At 42.2% G+C, this 26,693-nt stretch overlaps 1 protein-coding gene and 1 long non-coding RNA gene across 9 annotated transcripts; one reads left to right on the top strand and one right to left on the bottom strand.

Moving 5' to 3' along the window:
- The first annotated feature begins 15,848 nt into the window (after positions 1–15,848).
- LOC119909465 lies at positions 15,849–18,562 on the top strand. Its single transcript, XR_005445452.1, has 2 exons — positions 15,849–16,535; positions 17,222–18,562. It is a non-coding gene; the product is annotated as an uncharacterized LOC119909465 (long non-coding RNA).
- Positions 18,563–18,721: 159 nt separating this feature from the next.
- LOC119909425 (cleavage and polyadenylation specificity factor subunit 3-like) lies at positions 18,722–26,306 on the bottom strand. Of its 8 annotated transcripts, XM_038727658.1 has the most exons (11): positions 26,217–26,306; positions 25,547–25,610; positions 25,366–25,463; positions 24,984–25,112; positions 24,154–24,266; positions 22,453–22,590; positions 20,901–21,760; positions 20,626–20,784; positions 20,090–20,183; positions 19,912–19,970; positions 18,722–19,812 (listed from the first exon to the last, which is right to left on the bottom strand). In XM_038727658.1, the coding sequence occupies exons 1-7, from the start codon at positions 26,285–26,287 to the stop codon at positions 21,633–21,635; spliced, it is 741 nt and encodes a 246-aa protein (XP_038583586.1). In that variant the 5' UTR covers positions 26,288–26,306; the 3' UTR covers positions 18,722–19,812; positions 19,912–19,970; positions 20,090–20,183; positions 20,626–20,784; positions 20,901–21,632. The 8 variants fall into 8 exon arrangements, with proteins under 8 accessions (XP_038583586.1, XP_038583587.1, XP_038583585.1 ...); XM_038727659.1 differs by having other exon boundaries at positions 20,616–21,760; XM_038727657.1 differs by having other exon boundaries at positions 20,626–21,760.
- Between the last annotated feature and the right edge of the window lie 387 nt (positions 26,307–26,693).

Raw genomic sequence — 26,693 nt, 5'->3', positions numbered from 1 at the left:
TCTACCAGTTCAGTAAAAGTAGCATTTGATATTAGTAAGCATGTGTCCTTGGTACTGTTGTTCCGTGAAAGTGAAGTTAATTCGTATTTCAGTGTGTTCGAACGTATTGCTGCTGCATTACAGTGGCCGCCTTAATTCTCTAAGGGAGTTGATGGTGTTCAAAAAGTGTTTACCCGATCGCATTGTGGTATATTTAAATGAACAGAAGGTGAACACACTGTCTGCTGCTGCTTTGTTAGCAGATGAGTACGTGTTAACACACAAGATTGCCTTCGGTCCAGATTTTTCTGAAGAGTCACGACATTCTCCAGCCTTTTCACCTCGTTCACCCAAAGCGCGTAGCACAAGGAAAGAGGACAGGGAGTGTTTCTACTGTCACCAAACCGGCCATGTAATTGCTAATTGTCTTGTACTTAAACGTAAAGAGCAAATTCCACGCTCTTCTAAACCTAAAGGGGTTGATTAGAGCAGAGTCAGGTTTAGACACTGAGCAGCCTGAACAGGAAGTTGTTGACGTTTGTTTCAAGCCATTTGTTTTTGATGCCCATGTGTCTTTGACGGGTGCATCAGCTGATAAATGTGCCATACGAGTTCTGAGAGACACCGCATGTTCACAGTCAGTAATCCTCAGGTCAGCACTGCCCTTTTCTGAACAGTTCTCACGTGGCTACTGTTCTGTTTTACGAGGTATTGAAATGGGTTACATTCCACGGCCAGTACATCAAGTTCACATTCAATCTAAGTTAGTCACTGGATTTTTCCCAGTTGCAGTTTGCTTAGAGTTGCCGATTACAGGTATTGTGCTCCTGATGGGGAATGATATAGCGGGAGGTAAAGTAACTCCAGCCCTGGAGGTGTTAGATCAACCCTAGTGGGATGAGACACACTCTACAGAACACACATCCTCGAACATATTTCCCTCTTGTGCCCTTACTCGTGCGGGTGCACGTGAAAACCGAAGAGAGGGCGATGAATTTTCGTTATCTGACAGCTTACTTATGTCAGCCTTTTCAGATTCACCAGGGTTGGAGACTGAGGCGGAGTGCACAGTTATTCCTGCTCAGGATGCGGCTGCAGAGGGAACGCTCCTGGCTGAGCAGGATATACCGACAGTCTGTGTGGTGGCACTTCTAGTCAGTCGAGATGGTCTGAGCGTGATGCAAAAAGCAGACCCAACATTGAACAAGTGCTTCTCCTTGGTGGTGAGTGACAACTCAGCAAGTGGTACAAAAGTAGCATACATCCTTAGAGGGGATATTTTAATGCGAAAATGGTCATTAATAGCTGATGATGAGGATTGTGATGCTGTTTATTAGTTAGTGGTACCCTCTGGCTACCGACGGCAGGTGTTGTCGGTAGCCCACGATAGACGGTGGGCGGGACATTTAGGGGTGACAAAAACATATCAGGCCATCCTCAGACATTTCTTTTGGCCAGGGCTAAAATCGGAGGTTGCTAAACATTGTAGGTGTTGTCATGTTTTCCAGGTTGTAGGGAAGCCTAACCAAACTGTTCCTCCTGCACTATTGCACCCTATTCCTGTGATAGGAGAGCCATTTGAGCGAGTGCTCATTGATTGTGTTGGTCCCTTACCCCGCACTAAAAGTGGAAACCAGTTTCACCATGCCATCTCTTCCACCTATCACCCAGAGTCACAGGGCGCATTGTAACGCTGGCACCAGACCTTAAAGTCGATGCTCAGGAAATACTGTGTAGAATCTGAAAAACAGTGGGATGAGAGGTCAGAGTCAGCGGACACATCTGATGATTTAAAGACGCGCATACCAGGGTGCTTGGCTCCCCAAATCTGAGGCATTAGCAGGTCTGCCATCTCAGTTACAACACCTGACTGCTGAGCAGCAGCAGGATGTGGTGAGTCTGGTAAGTCAGTATACCTGTCTTTTTAGCGATGTCCCGACTTGTACAAATGTTCTGCGGCATGACATGGAGGTGAAAGAGACTCGGCCCATTAAGCTGATTAATCAGACGAAGGGTGAAATGATGAAAAAGGAGGCAGACGACCTCCTGCAGAATGGATTCTTCTCTGTACTTGTGTTCTTGTGTTCTTGTGAAACGTCATCTTTTGTGGCCAAAGTACTGTCCCAATACAAGTAACAATAAGTTTTGCATTTTGGCAAGAACGGTTAAAAAACCCGGAAGTGTTCTTTTTACCGAGGATGCATCAGTTGGTAACTTTTGTGAACTTGACGGCAGAGATATCCCAGAATTCATTTCATGGATGGGAGTGAGTAATGTTATGCTTTGCTGTGTTTGTACTATAGACTGCTGTATAAAAAAGGTTTTAACGCTGGGGGTAATTGGTCGATTGGTGTGTTTGGTTGTGTCAAATTTGCCAGCCTCTCAGAAGAGTTTTATGCACCAAAATGAAAGAAAACAAATAAATACTATGAAGCCAAGAAAGCAAATATAAAACTAAAAATCAAAGTTGTGTAAGTTACTTTTTAGTGCAAAATACTAGTGACAGACAAAATAAATATTACAGGTGACATTTATGATTTGGTTATGATATGAATGCAGAAAGTTATATGGAGGCAGTATTGCACTTAAGTGTATGACAGTACATGCATGCAGGGAGTAGAGGAGTGACAGTAATACATATGATAAATATTGTTAGTAGTAATATTAGTAATGGTTTAAGTTGTCCTCTCTTCTTTTTGCTTTCTTTCAGAGTCTGTGTGAACAAGTCTGACCTGGCTATCACACCCAAACAAGCTATAACTCTACATATCTCTTGCAGTAATGTAGTGGGACTAATTTAAGCAAGATTTACCAAGTAAATGTGCAATTATTTTGACTAGTGGACACGTACACGTATTATACAGATGCAAAGAGCAAGGACATACATTATCAAACACTTTTTGGAAATTGTAAACTAAACAACATATCCCAACTTTATTTTTTTTCTGTGGAAATTAATATTCTATGTTTGGCATCAGTATTTAAACTTCCATCATTATTGCATGATATCTTAAAATAACTGTTGTATAACTTGACATGAAGGGAATTTACACAGGATAGCGTTGCAGCAAACATTTATGAAGCCATTCAAACTGTAGAAACGTTTCAGGACTACAAATATATTCGATAATCGTTTTCACCTTTTTTATTTATACATTCTTTTTTGCCTTCTTTTTGACATTATTTGGAGACAGCCATCAAATTTGGCATGTTTCTTTTCAACTAAAGTAGTTGGTGAATAATAGGTGTTTTTTCCTGTTGACATTGTCATTCTGTTTGGGGTGCTTACAAAAACAGTCTAAGTATATATCCAATATTGTCTTATTATTCATCAACCAAACAATATTGCTAACAATTTTACGTAGCAGTTTAACTTATGTAATGATACAAATATATTAATATTATAAAACTAACATTTTCATGTACATTTCATTTTCATTTAATCACTATTTATTTGACAGTACACACTTCAAATAATTGCAACAGAGTTTGCATCTGTTGTCCCTGGGCATTCACTCAGGTTTATCCCCTCAATCGTAGTCATGCTCCCTCAGACATGCGGGCAGCTCTCCGGGGGCAGACACCTGTGCAGCAAGTCTGGCACGGAGATTATTTCCTGAGAACAGAAGCAGAATGAAAGGAGACAGGCGTTGCTTTATTGTTATGATTATACATTACATTGTAGTATACAGTTGTAGAGTAATCCGTTGAGCTGAGGGTAGGCTTGGGCGATAAAGCCTCACTGTTATCGTCAAAGTCTTAATATGTTCGGGCAGTGCGGGGGGTATTGCGCAATACCAGTAAGAACACATTATCGGGTGATGGTGACATTCTATGGCCTTTTTCTTGTATCCGCTGGTTGGGTCTCGTCTCAGTGTCTCATATGTGTTTGTGTCCTTTAGTAGTGTGTTGACTTTGTTCTGGTAGTCCGCTGTGTTAACGACTACGGTGCATCTTCCTTTGTCAGCAGGTAGGATAGTGATGTTTTGATCCTTGCTCAGAGATGTCGCAGCCTTCCTTTCTTGGATGGTGAGGTTGGAAGGGGGGGCCTTCACATTAGAAAGGGCTGCAGATACCTTTAGTCTGAGCTGTTCCGCTTGTGTTTCTGTTAATTTGTTTTTCCTAACTTTTTTTTCTGTTTCTGTGGCTGTGATGAGGTCTACTATAGGTAGTTGCTGTGGTGTAACGGCGAAGTTTAATCCTTTGGCCAGAATGTCTTTCTCTGGTTGGGTGAGTTCCCTATCTGACAAGTTTTTCACCCATCTGTTGTCTGTCAAGTGTTGTGGGGTTGTTGTCCTTTCTCCTCCAAGACAATTCTCCTGTTCTGTTGGTGCAGCTCGCTCTGGACTGTAGGTTTTGGAATTTCTGGGTCTGTCTTTCTTTGCTCTTGTTGTGCTGAGATAGCTGTGCTTTCTTGATGAAGTCCATGACTTTCCCAGTGCTGTACTGGGCAGATATGTTTCTAGTTTGTGGTGTATGTTGTCCATTTCTTTGTTCAGGGCTAACTCTCTCATTCAGTAGCGGGTGTTGCGCTTTCTCCAGGATTATTCCGGCTCTGTGTCCTTTTACCGTGGAGCCTAAGTGTAGGCTGTTGGGAATAAGTTTGTGTTGTCGGCATCTCAGGTTAAATCATAGATGGTTCCTGTAGTCTGCAATTTTCCTGGCTGTCCTTTCATACTCCCGTACCAATCTGAGGGTGTTCATCCCAAAATGATTAGCAAGATGTCTATGAAGATTCTCAGTCATCCAGGTCATAGTTATCCACCGAAGGTTAAAGTCAAGGGCAACTGGACTAAGTTGAAGATACTGGAAGACGTTTCGTCCCTCATCCGAAGGACTTCTTCAGTTCTGACTGACTGGCAGGGTCAGACCGCTGGTTCGTTAGTGTTCCTTGTTGCTGTGACGACAGTCGTTACAGTCGTTAAGACTACCTGTGGCCGAGACTGAACGACCATCGTTGGTATCTTCACCTGAGGCCAATAGGTTACGTTTGTTGAGTTTCCTGGGAAGTGATGAAAGGACAGCATTGTAAGTGGGGATAAGTGGTGGCGTAGACCCCCTCCCCTGTTCAATGACGGCTTCTCACCCTGGTGTAGATGCTTCCTTGACACCTCTTTCAAACCATCCATCTTCTCTGTCTAAAATGTGCACCTGGTGGTCCTCAAACGAGTGTCCTCTGTCCTTCAGATGTAAGTAGACTGCAGAGTCTTGACCTGAGGAGTTGGCCCTTCTGTGTTGAGCCATGCGTTTGTGTCGTGGTTGTTTAGTCTCCCCAATATACAGGTCTGTGCATTCCTCTGCATTGGACCGCATACACTAGATTGCTTTTCTTGTGTTTGGGTGTGCGGTCTTTGGGGTGGACCAGCATCTGTCTTAGTGTGTGAAGATATTGTGAAACACGAGTGTGATATTATTGAGATAATTGATGTAAACCTGTATATGAAAATGGGGCCCAGGTTTAGCTCCAAACTGATTACGCTACATCTGTGTAGTTGTTTTTGTTAGTTTATAGGTCTAAGGGTGCTGCTCTTGTTGTGTTTTGGTTTTGAATTTGTTTGTTGTTTTGCTACCTTGCGTAGGTTAAGCTCGCTATCTCCCTCAGTAGAGATTTCTTTTTGGTTATATTGTTTTCGTTGGTTTAAGCATCATCCAATCAGCTCTTTTTCTGTTACAGTTCACTGCGTGTCACCTCTACCCCACAAATAACTTTTCCTTACCAAATCAATCTGGTTTATGTTATCTTCCAGTGTTAATTTCGTTGACGAAGACTATGACGAAAAATATTCGTCAACGAACCTTTTTCATGGACGAAAACTAAATAAAAACTAAATAAAAACTAAATAAAAAGTCAGATATGATGACTGTGACGAAATATAACTGACACTTTAGTCAACGAATAAAAATTAGACAAAAACACATCTCTTCTAGATATCTGATAAATGAACTAGTCAACATTGTGCTCTAGAAAACAAACTTTCAAACCATATCTGATTCAGTTTGCAGAGTTTTAAAAAGACAGCTTGAACTTTTACTTGAAAGTGCTGCAGCTGACGGACTTTGTGTAAAATGGACAAATAATAATGTTTAAAAACCTCATTCAAGGTTGTTTTGTACATTTTATGAAAGTCTGGAAATAACAGCTGCAAAATAACTTGAAATCTGAAAACTGACAGATTGAAGCTAAATCATCATTTTAGACTGTGGCGTCTGGCCGAATAGTCAATAAAGTGAAATCTGTTTTTATTAATATGGAAAGAAATACTGATTACTGTGAAAAATACTTCAGGAGTTTGTTTCTGTATATAACACTTCCTGTTGTTCCAAGGGCGTCACTTTGTGTTGAAAAGTGGACATCAGGGCTCAGATGTGATGATGAAATATATGGGGGTCCTTTTGAGCATCAAACACTTCATTTCCTGCAGTCTGGAAACATTTTCTGCACCAACATCTGCTGGAAATGTCTTTATTTCTATGAAGGGAAACTAAATATAGGTCGCAGGTGAGGATTCAAATCTAAAACTAGAACAGAATATAATGCAGAAATCAGCAGCTTGTTTTTCTTTTAGCTTCACTTACTTTTTTGTTTCTTCTAGATTTAAACTGCACTGCAGCTTTTCTTATTGTGCAAACAAACCTTTCTGAATGCATTTTCATTTGTTGTTAACATTTCTTTAGCTAGTTTTCACAACATTTTAATAAATTATGCTTTTAAAAAGTGACGCAGACAAAATCTGTGTTTTGATGCTTTGAGTCAGTTTTGGAGGTGAATTTTTGTACATTCCTGTCAAATATCCTGTTTATTTGTTGGATTATTTTGTGTACTTGTACATTTTGGATCTCTCACGTTCTCTTTCTTTATATTTCTATACTTATGTTTATGTGTCCTGTTAAGCACCAACACACCGAGGCAAAGTGCTCGTATGTGAAAATGTAGCTGGCAATAAACCTGATTGGGATACTGAGATGAACTGTTTGGCCCAGATGCATGTTGGTGATGCAGACTGTAGGAAGAGCTTTGGAAAAGTGGCTTCAGTTTAGAGCGCTGAAGAAAAAGTCTGTAATAATTCCAGCTTCTCCAGTGTGACGAGTTGCTGCTTTTCTGTTTTGGATCTCAGTAAAGTGAAAAATAGGAGCTCTGTAGACTATATCACTAAAATTATATAATTCTCATTATTGTTTTATAGCCCAGCCCTACTACATACTACCTGCGAGCGCAGTATGTACTACATATAGCATACTGCGTTTCATAGTAGTACGCAGTATGAAGCTGTTAACAGATTTATTTTGCAGTAGCCGGTTCCCGGTGTTGGAAAGAAGAAAAATACAACAGAAGGAAAATAAATATAAACATTTTCTTCTAATTGAATCTTGTGTAAAACAATCTGTAACAAAGGTAACGTAGCGAGCTGCATCTGTACTACTACCAACAACAAATACAAATATGTAGTCAGAATGTGCATTAGTGCTTCTGTCATTGTTTTTACAAATGTCTGTGCTCACATGCTGATGTCTTCTATGTGGCATCTTATTTGTGCTCGTCTGCTTTTGTCTGTGTTTATGTGACTCCGGTTTTTATGTTTTATCCATGTTCCTGGTTCTCTGCTTGGGATTATGTGCTTAAGTTTGTTTGAATGTTTTCTGGATGACATGTTTGATGTTTTTTGTTCTGCCATCAACCTGCCAGGGACTCCAGATTAAATGAATCTGTACGGCTAAATCTGGCTCACTTACATTTTGGACTTAGTCCTTCTGTTCATCAATGTGCACTGTCCCTTTAAAACAAACAAACAAACAAAGAATTAAAGAGGTCATATTAAGCTTTTTGGCATTTTCCCCCTTTTAAGTGCTTCTTCCATTTATTTTCCTCCTATTGTTTACTTTCCAGAACCAGAACCCGGCTGAGCCCGTTCCAGACTATGAAACGCAGTATGAGGTTATGTACTAAATACTGGCCGCCCGCTGCTAAAGATTACAGCCAGTGTTTCCCCTCAGTGTTGACCTCTGACCTCTGCTGATGTGTTTGAGGACTTACGGAGAAGGTGCTTCTGGGTTTGGGTGTTGGAGGAGCCGGACTTTGGGGAGATTTGCACTGTGACCCTACAGAGAGAGAAGAAGAACAACACACTTTCTTTCTTTCTTTCTTTATTTGGCAGGGACATTAACCAACATCTCAGTTGTGGTGGAGTTAGTTAAAGAGCTAATGTTCATGAGGAACAGAGAGATAAAACAGTGAGAGTTTGTAAAGGTCAGAGGTGAGGCAGTGAGATTCCTCATGACATCAGGATCTACAGGGTCCTGAACAGAGACACAGATCTTCATGTTGCTGCTCATTTTAAAGTTGGACAGGCTCTTAAAACCCCTCTGTGGTGGGGGAGGAGCTCAGTGAGAGGTAAACCATGCTTTGGAATGGAAATGCTTTTCATGTGTGTCCTCCAGACGAGCCCGTCCTCGTTCCAGTGGTGAGACCGGAGCTGTCAACTGATCACCATCTGGTGGTGATGTCAAGGCTACTGGTCGGTAGTCTTTCTGGGCCAGTGTTTATCAAGCTTCTCAAAGTGTCATTTTAGTCCTAAGTGCTGAGAATTCATGAAATTTAAACTTAAGTATACAAGCAAGTTATCAAAGTTCTTAAAGCTAAGAATCACCCTTACTCTCCCAGTTATTTAAGACAGCTTGAGATGTCTCTCAAGTGGTTAGGAGTTGCCAGTAGGGTTTGTGACGGCGCTGTGGAGACAGAGACATGCGGAGAGGAGAGGAAGAATTCTGACGACTCGCAGTTAATAAGACGGGATCGGACAGTGCAGGCATAATCTTTGTCAGTGAGTTGGTGAGGGACGACATCTCATCAATGACTTTATGCAATAATGCGTTTTCAACTGTGGTGTCCGAACGATAATGCTGCGATGATGTGTTGAGAAGAAATCCGCTTGACACTGTTCTTGGTTATAAAAGTTTATTACATCAAGGAATTCAGCATCAATTACAAGCTCTGCAGCAGCTTGGAGAGTGACCCAGCCTGATGGCCACTCTGTCTCTCTGTACATTGAACACAGCTTATATAGGACATGTTTAGGTCTCTGCTAAATACCATATAAGGGCACAGTGCTGTAGACTAAGTGTAACCATCTGTTAGACACCACTTCCCCTAACACTGGGTCCACTGTGTCTCTCTCCAGCTCTGGGTCAGGGGTCAAATTCTATAGGAGGGTTCACTCTTGGTACACCCATCAATCATTACTTCCCCATAAGGGTTCACTGTTCCTCTCACCAGCTGCAGAGTATTATGTTAAACTGTAATGGTCAAATGCATATGTTATACACCACACAACTAAACTGAAGGTTGTGCTGGCACTTCGTAACGAGCCAAAATCATCAACATTGCTGCATTTGTCCTGCGGTTAAGAAACAATATATTAGAATAGTCGTGGAAACAATTATAGCACTTAGGCTACAGCTCCACACATTGTCACACATTTCATTGACTTCCCAATAACACCCCCAGTAATCCAAAAGAAGCAAACACAGTTCATGCAAACAGCCAGCTTAACAGAAGCAGTAGGCGCAGTGATAGCGCTCATATAAAGATCAACTTTTTTGTCTTTCATTTATTAATGTGTGGGCCTATATAATAATGTATTCTCTTGAAAATTCTTTATGTTGAATGTGTGTTGAATATAAACTCCTCAAAGGAATTTCACCATTCAATGTGAATTTATCTGAGAAGATTCTTAAATAAGGAAATCTATTCAGTGATTGGTCCTTGGCTACATCGTCATCCAAAATCCTGTTTGCGGCACAGCAAAGTGTCATAAATCAGCACTCAGACTGACACTTAAGATTTACTCCTGCACTTCACTCAAATTAGGACGATGATGCTTGATAACTAACTTTTAATCACAGCTTCAAGCTAAGATTTTTTTACTCTTAAGTCAGTTCTTAGCAGTGTTCTTCTGAGTAATTCTGAGAAGCTTGATAAATACGGGCCCAGGTCTTTAGCAGGTGTCTTTTTGGGAAGTTGAATTATGGTGGATTCCTTCCACTGGTTGGGAACACAGGCAGAGTCCAGGAGGTGCTGGAACAGCCTTGTGAGAACTCCACCTAGCTGATTGGAGCATTCTTTGAACACCCTGCCTCTGAGCCTGTAAGGGCCAGCAGCCTTGTGTGGGTTGACTGTGGGTGCTTCTCAAGTCTCTTATTTGTCGTTTCCTTGCTCCTCAATCCTCGCTTGATCCGGAAGTTGTTCTGCTCTGCTCTGCCATCTTGCAAGCCGTCCCAAAGCTCTTATTTGCGCTCCGAGGAGCGATGAGGGGGATCGAGAAGCGATCTCTGAGGAGCTATGAGCGAGGATACACCAATGCATCCTTGGCAGAAGTATTTTACTGACCGACACGGCCCCTTATTGGGTAGCTGATATATTGATTGGACTGATCTCATACATCAGGACAGATAACATTAAAGTCAAGTGTATCGTTGCAAAGTCTTATATTTGAGTTGTTTTATGATTGACTGATAGCTGACCCAGCTGTGATCAGCTGCCGCCGTCATCAGAAACAGACGTTGCTTCATGTGACGCTTTGGAGGAAGGACGTCTCATGTCACAATCACCAGGTGTTCCCCAATAGTGATGGCTTGGAGGAAGGAGCTGGGGTTGGCGAGGTCCAGGTGATTGGAGTGCTGCCACTGTTGAACTTGGGGAAGAAACTGTTTAACTGCTCTGCAAAGGAGGTGGGATCTGAGCAGCCAACCACTGGCGGTTTGGGGGCTCTGCCCACCATGATGTTTAAGCCCTGCCACGCCTCCCTCGCATTACCAGAGGTTAGTTTCTGTTCCCCATTGTTCTTGTAGTGTATCTTAGCTATCTTGGCCCTCCTCCTGAACTCCTTCTCCTGAGCTTGTCTCCTTTCAGAAAATTTCTTCTGGACCAGGCAAATTTTCACTTCCTTTGTGATCCATTTTTTATTGTTTGGGTGTATAGTTATTTGCTTGGTGGGAGTGACACAGAATAAAATGTAAGATGTAAGTACATCTGTAAGTGCATGTGAGTCCTCACCACAGTCATTAAAAAACAGGTCCCAGTCTGTCAGTTCAAAACACCCCTTAATGTTTCAGATGTTTCTTTATTCCAGACTCAGGGATTTTGTGATGCATGATTCACCTGTTTTTAGTTGTGACCCATATCTTGGCAGAAGTAAAATGACATTGTGATCTGAGCGACTGAGAGGTGGGCGTGGTTTAGAGATGTAGGCATTTGTGATGTTGCCATAGCACCGGTATAGTCTGAAGTCTGGTGGGAGTTGTGACACATTGCTCTAGGTTGGGCAAATGAGTGGAAACACTGGCTGTCTGACTGACAGCTCTGTTGTAACTGTCAGCTATGTGCTCTGCAGCTAGATTAAAATCAGACCCTGGTATTTACACTAAAATGACGGTGATCTGTGAAAACTCTCGGGGTAGGTAGTGAGGTCTGAAGGACACATTCAGCAGCTCATAATGCTTACAGCTCTGTGTCTCTCTGACTGAAAAGTTTGTAAAATACTGTTGCTGTTAACATTCCCAAACAACAAGACAAAAAAAAATGCACCACAAAACCATAAAAAACTACGTAACACATGCGCACACAGAGCCGTGTCCGGAGTCGCTCTGGCAGAGTAGCGCCCCCAAACTTCTTTGATTAACACACAATCACTGTGGCAGGGAAAGATCTCACATCTGCTGTTGACTCAGGGGCCACAGAATCACTGAGGCCCCGCCATTTGAATAGCTCCTTGAGATTAAAGACAAAGTTTTTTCAATGAATTCTTTCATTCTGGTTTCTTGGTTGTGTGGCTTGACAATTAACTGTCTTCTTCTTTTTTGAGGTGTCAAGGCCGTCCAAATTCTAAAGTTTCCAGAGAGTAAGTGTTTGCTCGCAGTGAGTGTGCGATGGCTGTCCTGGGAGGCACACAGCAGGTGAAATTAAATGGTAAAGATCACAAAAAAGAGAGATTAACCGCAAAGGTGGTCAAAGGAGGGAGCTGTGGCAGCAACATATGTAGTAACAGCACAACTAAGTAGTTAAAGATAAAAGAAAAGACATCAGATAAGAGATAGAGAAAGCTTGGAATAAAGGAAAAATAAGGAGAAACTGTTTGACCAACAGGTAGATAGTACTGACATTCAATATAGCCTTTAGTGAGGGAATAGTCGTCACAGAGACGGAATAATGAAAGACCCCACCTTGTTAGATAAGGTCTAAATAGATATGCCCCCAGATGAAGAAACGTACACAGCAAGTGGAACAAAGATATAAGTGCATTTAAGCGCCTGTACAGGCAGAAGAAGAAGAAAAAAAGAATTAGGGTCTTTAAAGGTTCAAGTTGGGATAAAAAAGGAGAAATGGAAAAAGAAAGGCTATATTAGATAGGGAAGAGACGAGAGCTAACCATTGTGTAAACCGTTTACAAGGTACATCTCACTATAATATAGCACGTATAGGTAGTTTAATAGTTTAATAAGCTCATTTAAAGGGTAATGAGGAGGAGAGAGGAGTAATGGAAATCCTTGTCATTATAACTTGCTCAAATGTGTTAGCAACAGAAACAGCCCACCGCATGATTATTGATTATTTCACAACGTGTAAACAATAATTTGGGTATTTTCTTGAAGGTCTGCAAGTCTGAGAAATAGGTTTCAGATGCCAAATACAATAGGTCGCCCACTTTCAGTGGTCACAGTGTTGGTGTATAAAGTGTGAGGCTTTACAGCCTCAGAGGAGGGAGTGTTGTGAATTATTTTAGAGCATTATAGCCTAAATTGTTATCATTAATTAGTAGAGCAATGGTGGTCTCCATTGTCATCATTTAAAGTGTTATTTTAAAGTGTAAAGTTAGGATCACAGTGTTAAAACTCTATAGTTCTGGGTGTGTGTGCTCCTTTCTGTATCTAACTGCCCAGGCTCAACAGTTGCACGTGTGTATGAGTGAGCAAGCACAGTGGGATAGCAATACAGCATCAAAAACACTTGCAAAGGAAAATGTAGAAGGCAAAGCAGGTTTATTTGTATAGCATATTTCAACAAGGTCATTCAAAGTGCTTTACATAAAACATAAAAGCAACAGGGAAATATAAAAAAAAAGTTTAAAAGCAACATAGGGAAATTGAAATAATACACATTAAAAAATAATAAAAGTTACAGTGCATTGTACAATCAGGGTTAAGAGAGTTAAATGGGAAACAAAAATAGGCTGAGGGGTTGAGCAAATAATTGAGTAAAAATTATTTAGAAAAGAGAATAAACAGAGAAGTACACTTAATCTACAGGTGCTGGTCATATAATTAGAATATCATCAAAAAGTTGATTTATTTCAGTAATTCCATTCAAAAACTGAAACTTGGATATTATCTTCATTCATTACACACAGACTGATATATTTCAAATGTTTATTTCATTTAATTGTGATGATTAAAACTGACATTAGAATATTACTTAAGACCAATACAAAAAGAGGATTTTTAGAAGTGTTGGCCAACTGAAAAGTATGAGCATGTCCAGCACTCAGTACTTAGTTGGGGCTCCTTTTGCCTGAATTACTGCAGCAATGCGGCGTGGCATGGAGTCCATCAGTCTGTGGCACTGCTCAGGTGTTATGAGAGCCCAGGTTGCTCTGATAGTGGCCTTCAGCTCTTCTGCATTGTTGGGTCTGGCGTATCGCATCTTCCTCTTCACAATACCCCATAGATTTTCTATAGGGTTAAGGTCAGGCCAGTTTGCTGGCCAATTAAGAACAGGGATACCATGGTCCTTAAACCAGGTCCTGGTAGCTTTGGCACTGTGTGCAGGTGCCAAGTCCTGTTGGAAAATGAAATCTGCATCTACATAAAGTTGGTCAGCAGCAGGAAGCATGAAGTGCTCTAAAACCTCCCGGTAGACGCTGCGTTGACCTTTGACCTCAGAAAACACAGTGGACCAACACCAGCAGATGACATGGCACCCCAAACCATCACTGACTGTGGAAACTTTACACTGGACTTCAAGCAACGTGGATTCTGTGCCTCTCCTCTCTTCCTCCAGACTCTGGGACCTTGATTTTCAAAGGAAATGCAAAATTTACTTTCATCAGAGAACATAACTTTGGACCACTCAGCAGCAGTCCAGTCCTTTTTGTCTTTAGCCCAGGCGAGACGCTTCTGACGCTGTGTCTTGTTCAAGAGTGGCTTGACACAAGGAATGCGACAGCTGAAACCCATGTCTTGCATACGTCTGTGCGTGGTGGTTCTTGAAGCACTGACTCCAGCTGCAGTCCACTCTTTGTGAATCTCCCCCACATTTTTGAATGGCTTTTGTTTCACAATCCTCTCCAGGGTGCGGTTATCCCTATTGCTTGTACACTTTTTTCTACCACATCTTTTCCTTCCCTTCGCCTCTCTATTAATGTGCTTGGACACAGAGCTCTGTGAACAGCCAGCCTCTTTAGCAATGACCTTTTGTGTCTTGCCCTCCTTGTGCAAGGTGTCAATGGTCGTCTTTTGGACAGCTGTCAAGTCAGCATCTTCCCCATGATTGTGTAGCCTACAGAACTAGACTGAGAGACCATTTAAAGGCCTTTGCAGGTGTTTTGAGTTAATTAGCTGATTAGAGTGTGGCGCCAGGTGTCTTCAATATTGAACCTTTTCACAATATTCTATTTTCTGAGATACTGATTTTGGGGTTTTCATTAGTTGTCAGTTATAATCATCAAAATTAAAAGGAATGAACACTTGAAATATATCAGTCTGTGTGGAATGAATGTATACATTATACAAGTTTCACCTTTTGAATGGAATTACTAAAATAAATCAACTTTTTGATGATATTCTAATTATATGACCTGCACCTGTACTCTCTCTAGCTAGTCTGAAGCAGATTTTGTGAAATTGTATTACAAAACATACATCAATATAGTCCATCACAGTAAGAATGTCCTTTTTTAGCACAGAGCACAAACAACACCAGTTTATTCCACAAGAGTCAGGTTATGGATGAAAAAGTATGATCAAGCGGAGGGCATGCAAAGGACACAGAGAGGAGGAGCAGCACAGTCAGAGACTTTCTCACCAAATGCTGATGCACGTGAAAATCTTGGACTTTCCCAGATCCAGGTGCAGTAGGAAAGAGAGCCAAGAGATGATGTGATTCCAAGAAACAGAACTATAAAAGGAGGTGAAAGTCAGTCGTTCATGGTTTTCATGTCGACTCGGGTCTCTGTTCTGGTAACAGAATGGGGCTCTATTTTGCACCGATCTCTGACTCACTCCGGTGGAACTTTTGTATTGTAATTGGTGTCTGTTTTGTCGTTAATAAAAATGTTGGTAAAAGTTCAAGCTTTCTTATCTGACCCAAGTCTTGAATTTTTACACGATATTACGCCCACACTTCTGTGTTTTGGTTTTAAAACGGAGACCTTTCGCTACGTTTGCACCTCCCGTCCAGACTAAAACGGAGAAGTTTGGAAATGCTGCCGACCCAGTTTCCGTTTCTAAACTCCAGGTAGCGTTTTAGTGAAGACGGGAAAAAATGGAAGACTTTACAAACGACCACCGCTGCTTTTAACTCCCGTGTTGCATTCAGTAACAGTCCCAGCTTGTTATTAGTCCATGCAAAATAAAAACCTGTTGCGGTTCTTCGTCTGTAGTAGTTTATTCTTTCGCCAAATCGCCATCTGCTTCAAGTTTACACTGGCACGTGCATGCCCAGTGTACATGAACGGCCACTAGATGTGCATTTTCAGTCGATTTAATGTAGACGGTGTGGTGGGAAAAAGCAAACACTTGTCTTTCTGTGAATTTTATTCAAGTCTTCTGCAGAAGGAATTCAAGGGGACACATACACATCCGAGAGTATCATCCGAGTGAGCTGCAGCGTAACAGGTCATGCAGCTTTTATCTTAGTCTCAGGGTCGGAGGCCTATCTCATCAAAGAAACATGGTGTCTTTCAGTGTTCCCTAGGGGACACTCAATCTGGATCTATTGACCCCTTTTCAGTTGGTAAACATTGTGACGTATTTGTGTGGGCGGGGCATAGCTGGAGGCAGAAAGATTCCCCTGAATACTTCAACAACGGTAGCTAGCAAATGTTGTTAGCTTTTTTTTTTTTTCAACAATGGATGGAGAAAATCCGATTTTATCTGAATGTGTAAGGTCACTCACTGTCCGGGACCGCGATAATTATTTTAAAAAGTTAACTTTAACGGACGGAACCAGATTGGTCGACCCCTACACACTCACTCTGGATGGACGAACTGACAGGATTACCTCCGGTAGAGTGGCCTGACATCTACACCTACCTGATAGAGAAACCGAGCGTGTATAGTAAAGACAAACTGAGGGCGTATAAATCCTTAGATGCCTATAACTACGTACTGAATGGTCACGTACAAGACTTCAAATACAAAGATTTAACAGATGAGTTTTGTGTCGTACGATCCGAAGTTCTGCCTAGCCAGCGCCAAGGCCAGAAGACGACCATGTACCAGGCTTGGGTCATTGTAAACAGAAGAAACAACTACGTCTTGACCGCGAACTGCACTTGCATGGCTGGGTGAGTAACTTAGCTAATATAAGATTAGAAAGATCACATTTGATATTGAATTTAAATGGAAAAAAAACGTTTGTTGTTAATAGTTATGTTCCATCATTATGTTGTGTTTAGCTATGTTGGTGTGTTAGCTATGCTATGAGATGAGCAACAAGTTATCACTCAGTTTAATTTTCCATCTGACATAACAGTCTAGGGTCTTGCTGCAGCCATGCAGCCGCAGTGCTATTTAAGGTGGAGCTGTATGTTAGGATGGGGAGGACCGAGCAGCCAGCAGGCACATCAGGAGAATGTCTCTGGAAACAGACGAAGAGAGAGGTCAAACCAGCCAGAATTAGGGAGATCAACTTCCAGAGGCCTAAAAGACAGTTGACCGCAGCAGTTCCAGCCAAAGTCAGGAGGTTCAATAGCAGTGCTAGAGGCATGTACCAGAGTAGATGAGGGTTTGTTGAGTTAAGAATTAAGCTGCAATTACTACCTGACCAGGTCAGAGCTATTCTGCTAGGTGAAGATTCATTCTCAAATGTCCAGTCAAACTTTGAAGTGCTTAGTTGAATCTCAACACATTTTACATACCAGATATGAGACAACCAAGAAAGCAATACAATATATTATAACACAATCATATAATATGCATACATACACACATTAAAGTGCGTTAAATATTGTTGTCCTATGTCGTCTTCTAGAACTCACAGATGAAGACATCCAGGAACTGTATTCGATTGCCCCTGACGCTGCTGTTCTTACCAGCATAGAAAACAGTGACACTGACACAGCGTCTGAGTCTGAGCTAGAGCATCCTCCAGAGTTGCCAGAGCCGCTCACAGCCTTGTACGACCCTACGCTCAGACAGCACACACATGGGGACATCAGAGAGAAATGTGAGGAAGCCTATCTCAACATGAGAAGGAACATCCACCCAGATCAGTGTGAGACTTGAGACTATCACAAAACTGCAGGCAAAGTCCCAAGACTGGCTCACTCATAGGGCAGGCAGGATTACCAGCACAACATTTTATACTGTATGTAAAGGTGACCATCTGCACAAAACCACCCTGGACAAAATCATGCGCTACAATGACACCAACATACAGGTTCCAGCAGCTGTATGGGGAAGAGACAAAGAGGAAATTGCTAGGGAGCGTTACACCAAAGAGCTCAACAAAACCCATCAAAATGTAACGGTTAGTCCATGTGGTTTTGTGATTCGACCTGATGAACCGCACCTAGGCGCATCTCCAGATGGGAAAGTTGTGTGTTCCTGCTGTGGGGAAGGGGTCTTGGAAATCAAATGCCCATATAAATACAGGGAAGGCCTACAGGGTGTGACAGTCACTAAGGATTTCTGCCTTGACAAAACATTCCAACTAAAGAAGACACACCAGTACTACCACCAGGTTCAACTGCACATGTTTGCCTGCAATGTCCAGTACTGTGATTTTGTGGTGTGGACAACTCAGGAGCTGGTTGTAAATCGCATCTCAAGAGATGAAGAGCTCTTGCAGAAGGATTTACCTAAAGCGAAGCAATGTTTTGTATCTTTCATTCTGCCAGAACTTCTAACCCGCAGCCAAGATCCTGCCCTTCAACCACCAGTGTTTTGTAACACCTGTGAAAAGCCAGAGTTTGGTAAAATGATTGAGTGTAGCATGTGCAAAAACTTCTTTCATTATAGTTGTGCACAAGTTAAGAGGAGGCTACAGAACTGGCACTGCAGTTGCTGCAGAGAAATACACCTGACTCACCTGTGTCTATCTTCACGGTTAGCCATGAAGAGATATATGCTTCTATTTCAGCAGGGAATAAGTACTATTTTACAGCTACATGTTAGTGAACTGGGCTACAATACAAAAATAGTTAAACCTTCAATGTGGTGGATAAGGTATTGGGTATGGAAATGTATGTATGTAATGGCATAAGAGATATTTTAAAGTATGATTCCTGTAAATTAAGAATGAGATAACAGTACAATGTAGTATTAAGATGTAAATATTTTTTAGAAATAAATTCTGAACACTGCAAATTAATTATAAAACTTCTGTATTTAATTCTTTCTTACCAGGTTCTTAAAAATTCCACTCACAATTAACAACAATGTATATACAATCACAGATGATTCACAATTAATTAAAACAATTGTCAATTGAATTAGAGTGAAAAGCATATAAATCATCAGTACATTGTTGTACACACAACACTGATATTTCATACACGACATACTCTCTCTTTTCTGGGTACCACAGATTTACACAAATTGGTAAGAGCACCACACACAATCACCATGTCATCCAAAAGGCTAACTTGGGAAATAGGAATAACAGAATGCAAAATTTTGAAACTCTTCCATCTGCTTGTAACTCTCTATACATGTATTCTCACACGTGACAGTTGTCTGGATGAATCTACTTCACAAGCAGGTAACTGACTCTTTCCTTTGGTAAAATTTGGTATACGCAAAGTGGCACCATAAGCAGCAAGTTGATCCCTGATCAAAACCCCCTGTCCGCTAAGATTTCATCTTTGGGCTCTAACAAGTGCAAAAATCCTGATTCAAGTGTTATCTGTTTATCTGACACTCTCCCACCCCAGCCCGTGGACAGAAATGAAACTGCCCCAGCAGGTGTTATTCCCACCAGGTACTTAACAGTGTTGTGATGCTTGTAATTGGACCAGGTTTGAGCCCTGGCAGTCAAGTTAGTAGGTCTTCTATGAATATCTCTGTACAGTCAATTATACACCTGCATCTCTTGAAATGTCGCCTGAAACTTTTGGGCATATTTTTAAGGACAGCACCTTTACTTGGCCATTTAATAATGGATTTCAAGATGTTTGCCATTACAGGCAACCAGGACCTTAGAATGTTTGACACTGTGCTTTCAGAAACTTTGAACCTATATGCAATATCTCTGTTACTGAGCCCCAATCTCAGTTTCATAAGAACGACTAATAAATGATCTTCTAGCATGAGACTTTCAGTTCGCTTCTGCACACTGTCTTCAATTTTTGACATTAACCAACTGAAGATGACTGAAGTTAACCCAGTGAGAAACAAAGTGTGCAGCATTGTTTTTGATCGTGGAGAATGAGAAGCGTGATTTCTGAAGCTCCTATTTCAGTCTTTCATTCTCCTCTTTAAGTTGGTAAAAGTCTTTTCTTAAGTTGACATATTCAGTGTTGAGTTGATCATACTTCTCACTGAGACTGTTGTATGCTGCTTCAGGGACCATAGCCTCAGCTTCTTCCACTGCTTCCTCTGGTGTCACTGGATCATCATTAGCTGGAAGACATTTGTGAAAAACAAATGACAAAGCAGTTTGATAAATGTATGTATGACAAAAACATTGTACTGTGCATAAAACATTTTGAATGTTCTTACCATGGCAAGAAGCCTGTTGCTCCACTGTTGAACATTCCCGTTTCCTCTTTCTTTCCAGCCTTAGAAAAGCAGAACAAAACAGAGAAGACAGAGATTTTAGTGAGGAAGACTGCACACACGAGTTACAGCCTATGGTAACACTCACCTAGCCACATTAAGAAAACTCAATTTCACCTACCTCTCCAGCTTTTCCACAGGCCTGTCATTCTGCCATTTATAGGAAAACACAGACGGGACGAAGTCAGGGCTGTCTTCATCCATAGAAGCCTGTCCTACAAAATAAGAAGAAGTAATTAAAGCTAGTGTCAGCCTACCTTATTATGTAGTTAGCTAGCTAAGGTTATCCTTTTCGTTGGCTACTAACTGTGGTGAAAGTTAGCAAATCCAACTACTTGAACATAATACCTGTACATGACACGGGCCTTCTCACTGTACTTTCTACAATTGCAAACCTGCAACGGTTGAAAGGCAGACGACACCAACAGTGTACGTTTATGTTAACGTTATCTAACGTTAACAGTTAGCTAACTGCTAATTAGTTGTACTTCGAACAAAGTTTGCTAACTATGACCTCAAAAAGTCAGCATCACGACAGAAATAACTATACTTGTTAACGTTACAATTTCTATTTAAGTGGGCATTTAGCATTATGAGAAATATGTAGATAACGTTACTTTATCAACGAAAGACACTAGTTTATTTACCTTAACTTACCTGATATGAAGTGTGCGCTGCATACGCGAGAATTTTTGATGATCGTTTCTGTCCAGTCCGCTCGTTTTATTGCGTTTAACCACAGCTGTCTTCGGGTTTTTGTATGGCAGTGGCAGCAGGTATGCGATAAAATTTCAAATTGCCTGTACTCCGTCGATTCTGACAACACAACAAGATGACATTTTAAGCTCCTTGTGTAGCCGACCCTGTGCTGGTTTGTATTGGCCGCCTCCGGTTGTCCGTTTGTTTTGCCTCCAGCTAACGCTGTGACGTACCTCTGACGTCGGCTAAAAAAGGGCCTATAGAAAGACACCCATGTCCAAGGTACATCTGGTGGTTATCTGAGACGTGTTCCAGAACCTAACCCTAAAGTTGACCATGCTGATGTTACACAGTTAAGTGTCTTGGTCATATCCTTAACTTCTCGGCCCACCCTGGGAAACCCTTGAGTGAAGGTTAACAGGGCTCCTAGTGTCTCTGAAACATTTATTGGTCTGGGTTTCACTGGTATGGAGTTCCCCACTCCATGAGGGAGCTGTGCACACGCATAACAGCTCTGATTGGTTACTTTTCTTGAAGTGGTCATCGTGGTTGCATACCATGCATTGTCTTTCAGCCCAGCCGGGCTGTCAGGGAGGACGTGCATCTCCTCCTCTTCGGCCTGGAACTTTCCCTCAGTCAGGCCAAGTTTGTTGTTTTCATGTTTGGAAATGATGACAGTGAGCAGAACAACGCCTCCGTTTTGTCTCGGTCCGTCACCTCTCCAGAGCCATCTGTTGGTTTCAGTGTGCCCGCGGTGAGTGTTTGGGAGATTAGTGGTTCTAGGTGGTCTCAGAGACCTCCACTCCCCTCCCTCCCTAGGAACACAAGGCAGGGGAAAGCTCAGCTCAATCACTGATCTCCATCTTCGCCTGGTTTGAGGCCTTTTGGTTGCTTTGGCACTCGTTTGCAGTGGGTGGCGTGAATCCAAGTTGCTCTTTCAGCCACTTTTACTGCTGTTTCTGTTGTTAGCAGTATCTGAAATGGCCCGGTCCACCTGCGAGCCCTTTCTCCTGAAGTCCTTTCCCACAATCCAGTCCCCTGGCTCCAGATCGTGCAGTTTCTTCTCTGCGGCCTTCGGGATGGTGTTTTTGACCTGCATATGAATTTCAGAAAGCACAGAGGACAAATTAGCACAATATCTCAACATTTCATCCTCACATTGGCTGGTATCAGGGAGTTGTCTTTTTACTGGCCCAATCCCCGTGTTCAATGGTCTGCCAAATAGGACTTCAAAAGGACTGAGACCCCCTCTGCCCCTCATCCGGCTTCTCATGTGCATTAAAACGACTGGCAAAGCTTTTGTCCATGTTAAACCTGTTTCTTCACAGCATTTAACAAGCTTGTTTTTCAATGTGCCATTTTCTTATTCAACTGCACCTCCGCTAGCTGGATGATGAGCACAATGTTGCCTCAGATCAATCCCCATATCCTCCCCTACACTCTTCAGTGCTGCGCTAATGAAAGGTGTGCCATTATCACTGGAGATCTTAGCTGGGATCGCTCAGCGATGATCTGGCTTATCAAAGCTTTTGCAACTGCTGCTGCATCCTGTTTAGATGTTGAAAATGCCTCTACCCCTTTAGAGAACATATCTACCATGACAACACAATATTTCTTCCCCTGTGACAGTGTCAGTTCAATGAAGTCCATTTGCAGGTGCTCAAATGGTTTGTCTGGGGGGGGTGTGCCACCTGTGGGATCTGAATCGGCCGCCCCACATTGTTAGTTGCACAAATGATGCAAAATAGTCTCATGCAAAGTTGTTACTGCAAAAACGATTTTTACCAGGAGCTGGATCACGTGATGCTGAGCCGTCCACAAACAACTCCATGTCTGGGTTTGTTAGAGGAGTCTCCTGCAAGTCTGCCCTTAGAGAGCAGGTTTCTGCTATGACTGCAACACAATCATGCGGCTGTCCTTCACCTGGAGTTGGGAGGAGAGTAGCAGGATTCAGTACAGTGCAGTAATGTTAGATATATCAAGCAACACGGTCTTGTATCTCAGCCACCTGGATGTGGAGAGATGAGATGTTTTTTGTTCAAGCAAAATCATCGACAGCATGTGGAACCAACAATGTCAAGTCTGAATAACCCACAATGTCACGTGATGCCATGGCTGCTTTTTCAGCAGCCGCCACAGCTCTCAGGCAGTTTGGCTGCAACAGAGTCCAGTTTGGATGAAAAATAAGCTACAGGTCTCAGTCGTCCCCCATGGTCTTGTAGTGGTACTGAGGTCATGTACCCCCCCTTTTCGTCAACAGTCTGGGTGAAATGTGTGTTACAGTCGGGGAGACCCAGGGTCGGTGGAGACTGAAGAGCCCGCTTTAAATCAACAAAAAAACACTGAATGACCATAAAAGAAAGAAACACCACAAACTCAAAAGCTTAGTACAAAACAAAATATTGGTGCATTTCAAGATTTCACACAAAAATACAATCACAAAGTAAAACACAAACCAACTGAAAATTCCATTTCGGGTTTTCTGCACACTTAAACCAAACAATCTCAAAAACACAAATGAGTTGCAGTTCATTTCAAAATCACAAAAATAAATTCAGTCCAGTGCCAAAGCAAAAAAAAAGATAAATAAAACTGGTTCAGTTTCTGGCACAAACAAAACAAAAAGGAGGAGGTTTAATTGTCGCGCCATCCGGCAACGAATCAGTGTGGCTCATTTATAAAATGGGCGTTTCCGGGGTTTTCCACGGTGGTGAAACCTGGTGAATTCTAGGTTGTCACAAGATCTATATAATGTCTAAATTGTTACGTGTTTCTATTAAATGTTAACAAAGCTAGTAGTCTGAGGAAATCCTATCCCGTTTACAAAAAGCCTTTGTTCAACATTCACACGGTCTGTTAGTGTTTTTTTTTCCCCAGTCGCACTTCATTCACACATCTGTAGTGAACACATTCAGCATTCAACAATACTGTCTAATTACTTGGTAATCACCTGGAGCAGCAACCCCAAGTAAAATAATAAAAAAAGTTTCTTTTAAATAAAATTGTTTTTCTTCAATTTTATTGCGAGTCCTATGACTCACACACCCTACTTTACTGTGGGTCCCAGACCCAAAAGAACTGATGCAACAGCAGGTCCCAGACCTATAAGAAATCCACTGCCCCCCAGTGATTTCTTGACTATAGTACCTTTAACACAAAGCTTTGCCGATTCACACGGCGGCCCCAGGCCTGCCCTGCTGACACGTCTGTCACGCTCACCCTGAGAGGCAGCGAGAATCGTTCCACTTGAACAGTCTACTCACCACAAAGAGAGTGTTGCCAGCCACCAGGTTCTTTGTGGATCACAGCGGTGAGGGAGCCTCAGACACTCAGGCGTCAGGCCCTCAACGTCTCACCCGTATTTTGGCCATACGGTTTTTCACCTGCAGCTCCGAGTGTCCGAGTCCTCTCGCGCGTGTGACGAGCCGACAACGCCAAAATTGTGGTGGGAAAAAGCGTATTTAAATAAATCTGAATGAACCTCACCGCTGTGTTCACCACTTGTTACCGTCCGCACTGTGGAAGTTGATGGTCTCCATCTTCTCCATGCTCTCCTCCAGGTCCGTCTCCGTGACAACATGTCGTCTGCAGAGATGTTACTGCAGAAAACAGGTCAGCTTTACTACAACACACTGAAGTACTGCAGGTTATACACGCTGAAGTACTGCAGGTTATACACGCTGAAGTACTGCAGGTTACACACGCTGAAGTACTGCAGGTTACACACGCTGAAGTACTGCAGGTTATACACGCTGAAGTACTGCAGGTTATACACGCTGAAGTACTGCAGGTTATACACGCTGAAGTACTGCAGGTTATACACGCTGAAGTACTACAGGTTATACACGCTGAAGTACTGCAGGTTATACACGCTGAAGTACTGCAGGTTACACACGCTGAAGTACTGCAGGTTACACACGCTGAAGTACTGCAGGTTATACACGCTGAAGTACTGCAGGTTACACACGCTGAAGTACTGCAGGTTACACACGCTGAAGTACTGCAGGTTATACACGCTGAAGTACTGCAGGTTACACACGCTGAAGTACTGCAGGTTACACACGCTGAAGTACTGCAGGTTACACACGCTGAAGTACTGCAGGTTATACCCGCTGAAGTACTGCAGGTTATACCCGCTGAAGTACTGCAGGTTATACACGCTGAAGTACTGCAGGTTATACACACTGAAGTACTGCAGGTTATACTCCACATGGTATACACAGAAGAATATTAAACACAGTACATCATATCCTGTCCTGGTGAGTCCAGGTCCCTGTAGTATGGGAGTCTGATGTGACTCTGGGTCCTGGTCTTACCTGACTTTGACGTAGTCGGACAGCAGCCAGCGGTAGATGGCCTTGGTGGCGTGAGTCATGAAGGTGCGTCCTTTAAAGCTGGTCTTCTGCAGGAACCAGGGCAGAGCTCCACAGTGATCCAGGTGGAAGCTGAGAGGGAGGGCAACAGTTACTGAGGAGTTTCCAGGTCCACATCAGCCCTGACCTTTATGTTGGTCTGATTTCTCAGCATCATGTCAGGCAAAGCAGTTTGATTAGAAAGCACATTTCATACACAGGTCGAGTCTGTACAGAGAAGGGAAAACAACACACTTGGACATTAAAGTCCACCTGCTAGTACAGCTGAGTGTGTGTATATTAAAGTGTTCTCTGGTTGCTGTGCTGATAAATGTTGGGAACTCACTGGCTGATGAGCAGCAGGTCAATTTCAGCCGGGTCGATCAGGTCGATGTACGGCAGAGCGTCCGTCCCGTCCAGACCAGGATGGATCCCGCAGTCCAGCTGAACCACAACACACACACGTTTTTACACACTGAGGTGACTGAAAGCTGAATACCGTGCAGCTGATGGGATTAAAAACAGACCAGAATCTTTGGTCCCTTGAACTCCAGGATGATGCAGGACCGTCCCACCTCCTGTCCTGCTCCTCTGGACACAAACACACAGAGACAGCATCACTTTCATGTCTAACTGACATCCAGATGTTTCAGGTTTCAGCCTTAAAGACAAAACTCTTCCCCCAAGAACCGTTAACAAACTAAACTCAGCTATCAAACCCAGCAGAACCAATAATAACAGAAGGACCAGCTGATGCATATCTGCCCCCAGAGGAACATCAAGCAGAACTCCATTCAAAAATTAAGCACTTTTAAAACACTTTGTCAGCAAAGGCCAAAACAAGCCAAATACCAGTTATTTAATTTAATTAATCAGTTAAATTATTAACTCAGAATTTCTAGAATCCACCAATAAGCATCTGATTTTAATGAATGTTGTTGAAGTTAACGTCAAGTCTCGCGGTTAGATTTCCACGTTGAAAACCTTCTTAAATAAATAATGTTTGGTACATTTGGTCTGCGCCGAAATGAAGCCTTGCCTCTAATGAATAGTTAAGTTTAAATAGCAAGTTTAAAAAAGCTTTGGCCTTTGTTGATAAAAGGAAGATCTACTAAATTGGTGTTTTTCTGAATGGAGTTTGGTGAGAGAGCAGCAGCCACGGAGGCTAAACCAGGTAAACGTTGTGTTTGAACTCACAGCGGGCGGATGAGCAGTTGGTCACTTTCCTCCGCAGGAACCGTGGCGTCACATTTACGTTTAGACGCCATGTTTACCTGAATAAACTAAATCTTCCACAAATACTAAATTAACTCAGAACTTCAGCTATTCCGCGCGTTGCCACAACTTTAACTCACTTCCGGCTCCTGCTGAAATACCTCCGTGTGGTACAACTGCTGGTAACTTTGGTTCCACCTTTGGGAGTGTGTTTTTCTTCTTCTTTTATGGCAGATTGCAACCATGACTTTTAAAGGTGCATACGCCACCTACTGTACCGGAGTATGTTGCATGAACTATGTTTGTCGACACAACTTCATTTCATAAAATAATTAAAATAATATTGAGAGAAAAAACTAAATCCTATTATATATTCTCTATATTTTTCAGATAATAATAATAAACCTTCAAGGCTTCACTTCCTTCCTGCCTGACTTATCTTTTGATTTAGCCTTTGTG

The sequence above is a fragment of the Micropterus salmoides genome, unplaced genomic scaffold (genome assembly GCF_014851395.1).
Source record: "Micropterus salmoides isolate LMB-PRFRI ecotype aquatic unplaced genomic scaffold, ASM1485139v1 Ms_hic_scaffold_18, whole genome shotgun sequence".
Taxonomy (NCBI): domain Eukaryota; kingdom Metazoa; phylum Chordata; class Actinopteri; order Centrarchiformes; family Centrarchidae; genus Micropterus; species Micropterus salmoides.
The sequence above is the reverse complement of the archived record's forward strand: the minus strand, read 5'-3'. Positions and strand labels throughout refer to the sequence as shown.

Excerpts from the sequence above, each read along its gene's own strand:
- LOC119909425 (XM_038727659.1), bottom strand. The coding sequence starts at position 26,287 with ATGGCGTCTAAACGTAAATGTGACGCCACGGTTCCTGCGGAGGAAAGT. Across the intron at positions 25,464-25,546 it reads TCAAGGGACCAAAGATTCTG|CTGGACTGCGGGATCCATCC; the intron begins GTCTGTTTTTAA and ends GTTGTGGTTCAG. Across the intron at positions 25,113-25,365 it reads GACCTGCTGCTCATCAGCCA|CTTCCACCTGGATCACTGTG; the intron begins GTGAGTTCCCAA and ends CCTCCCTCTCAG.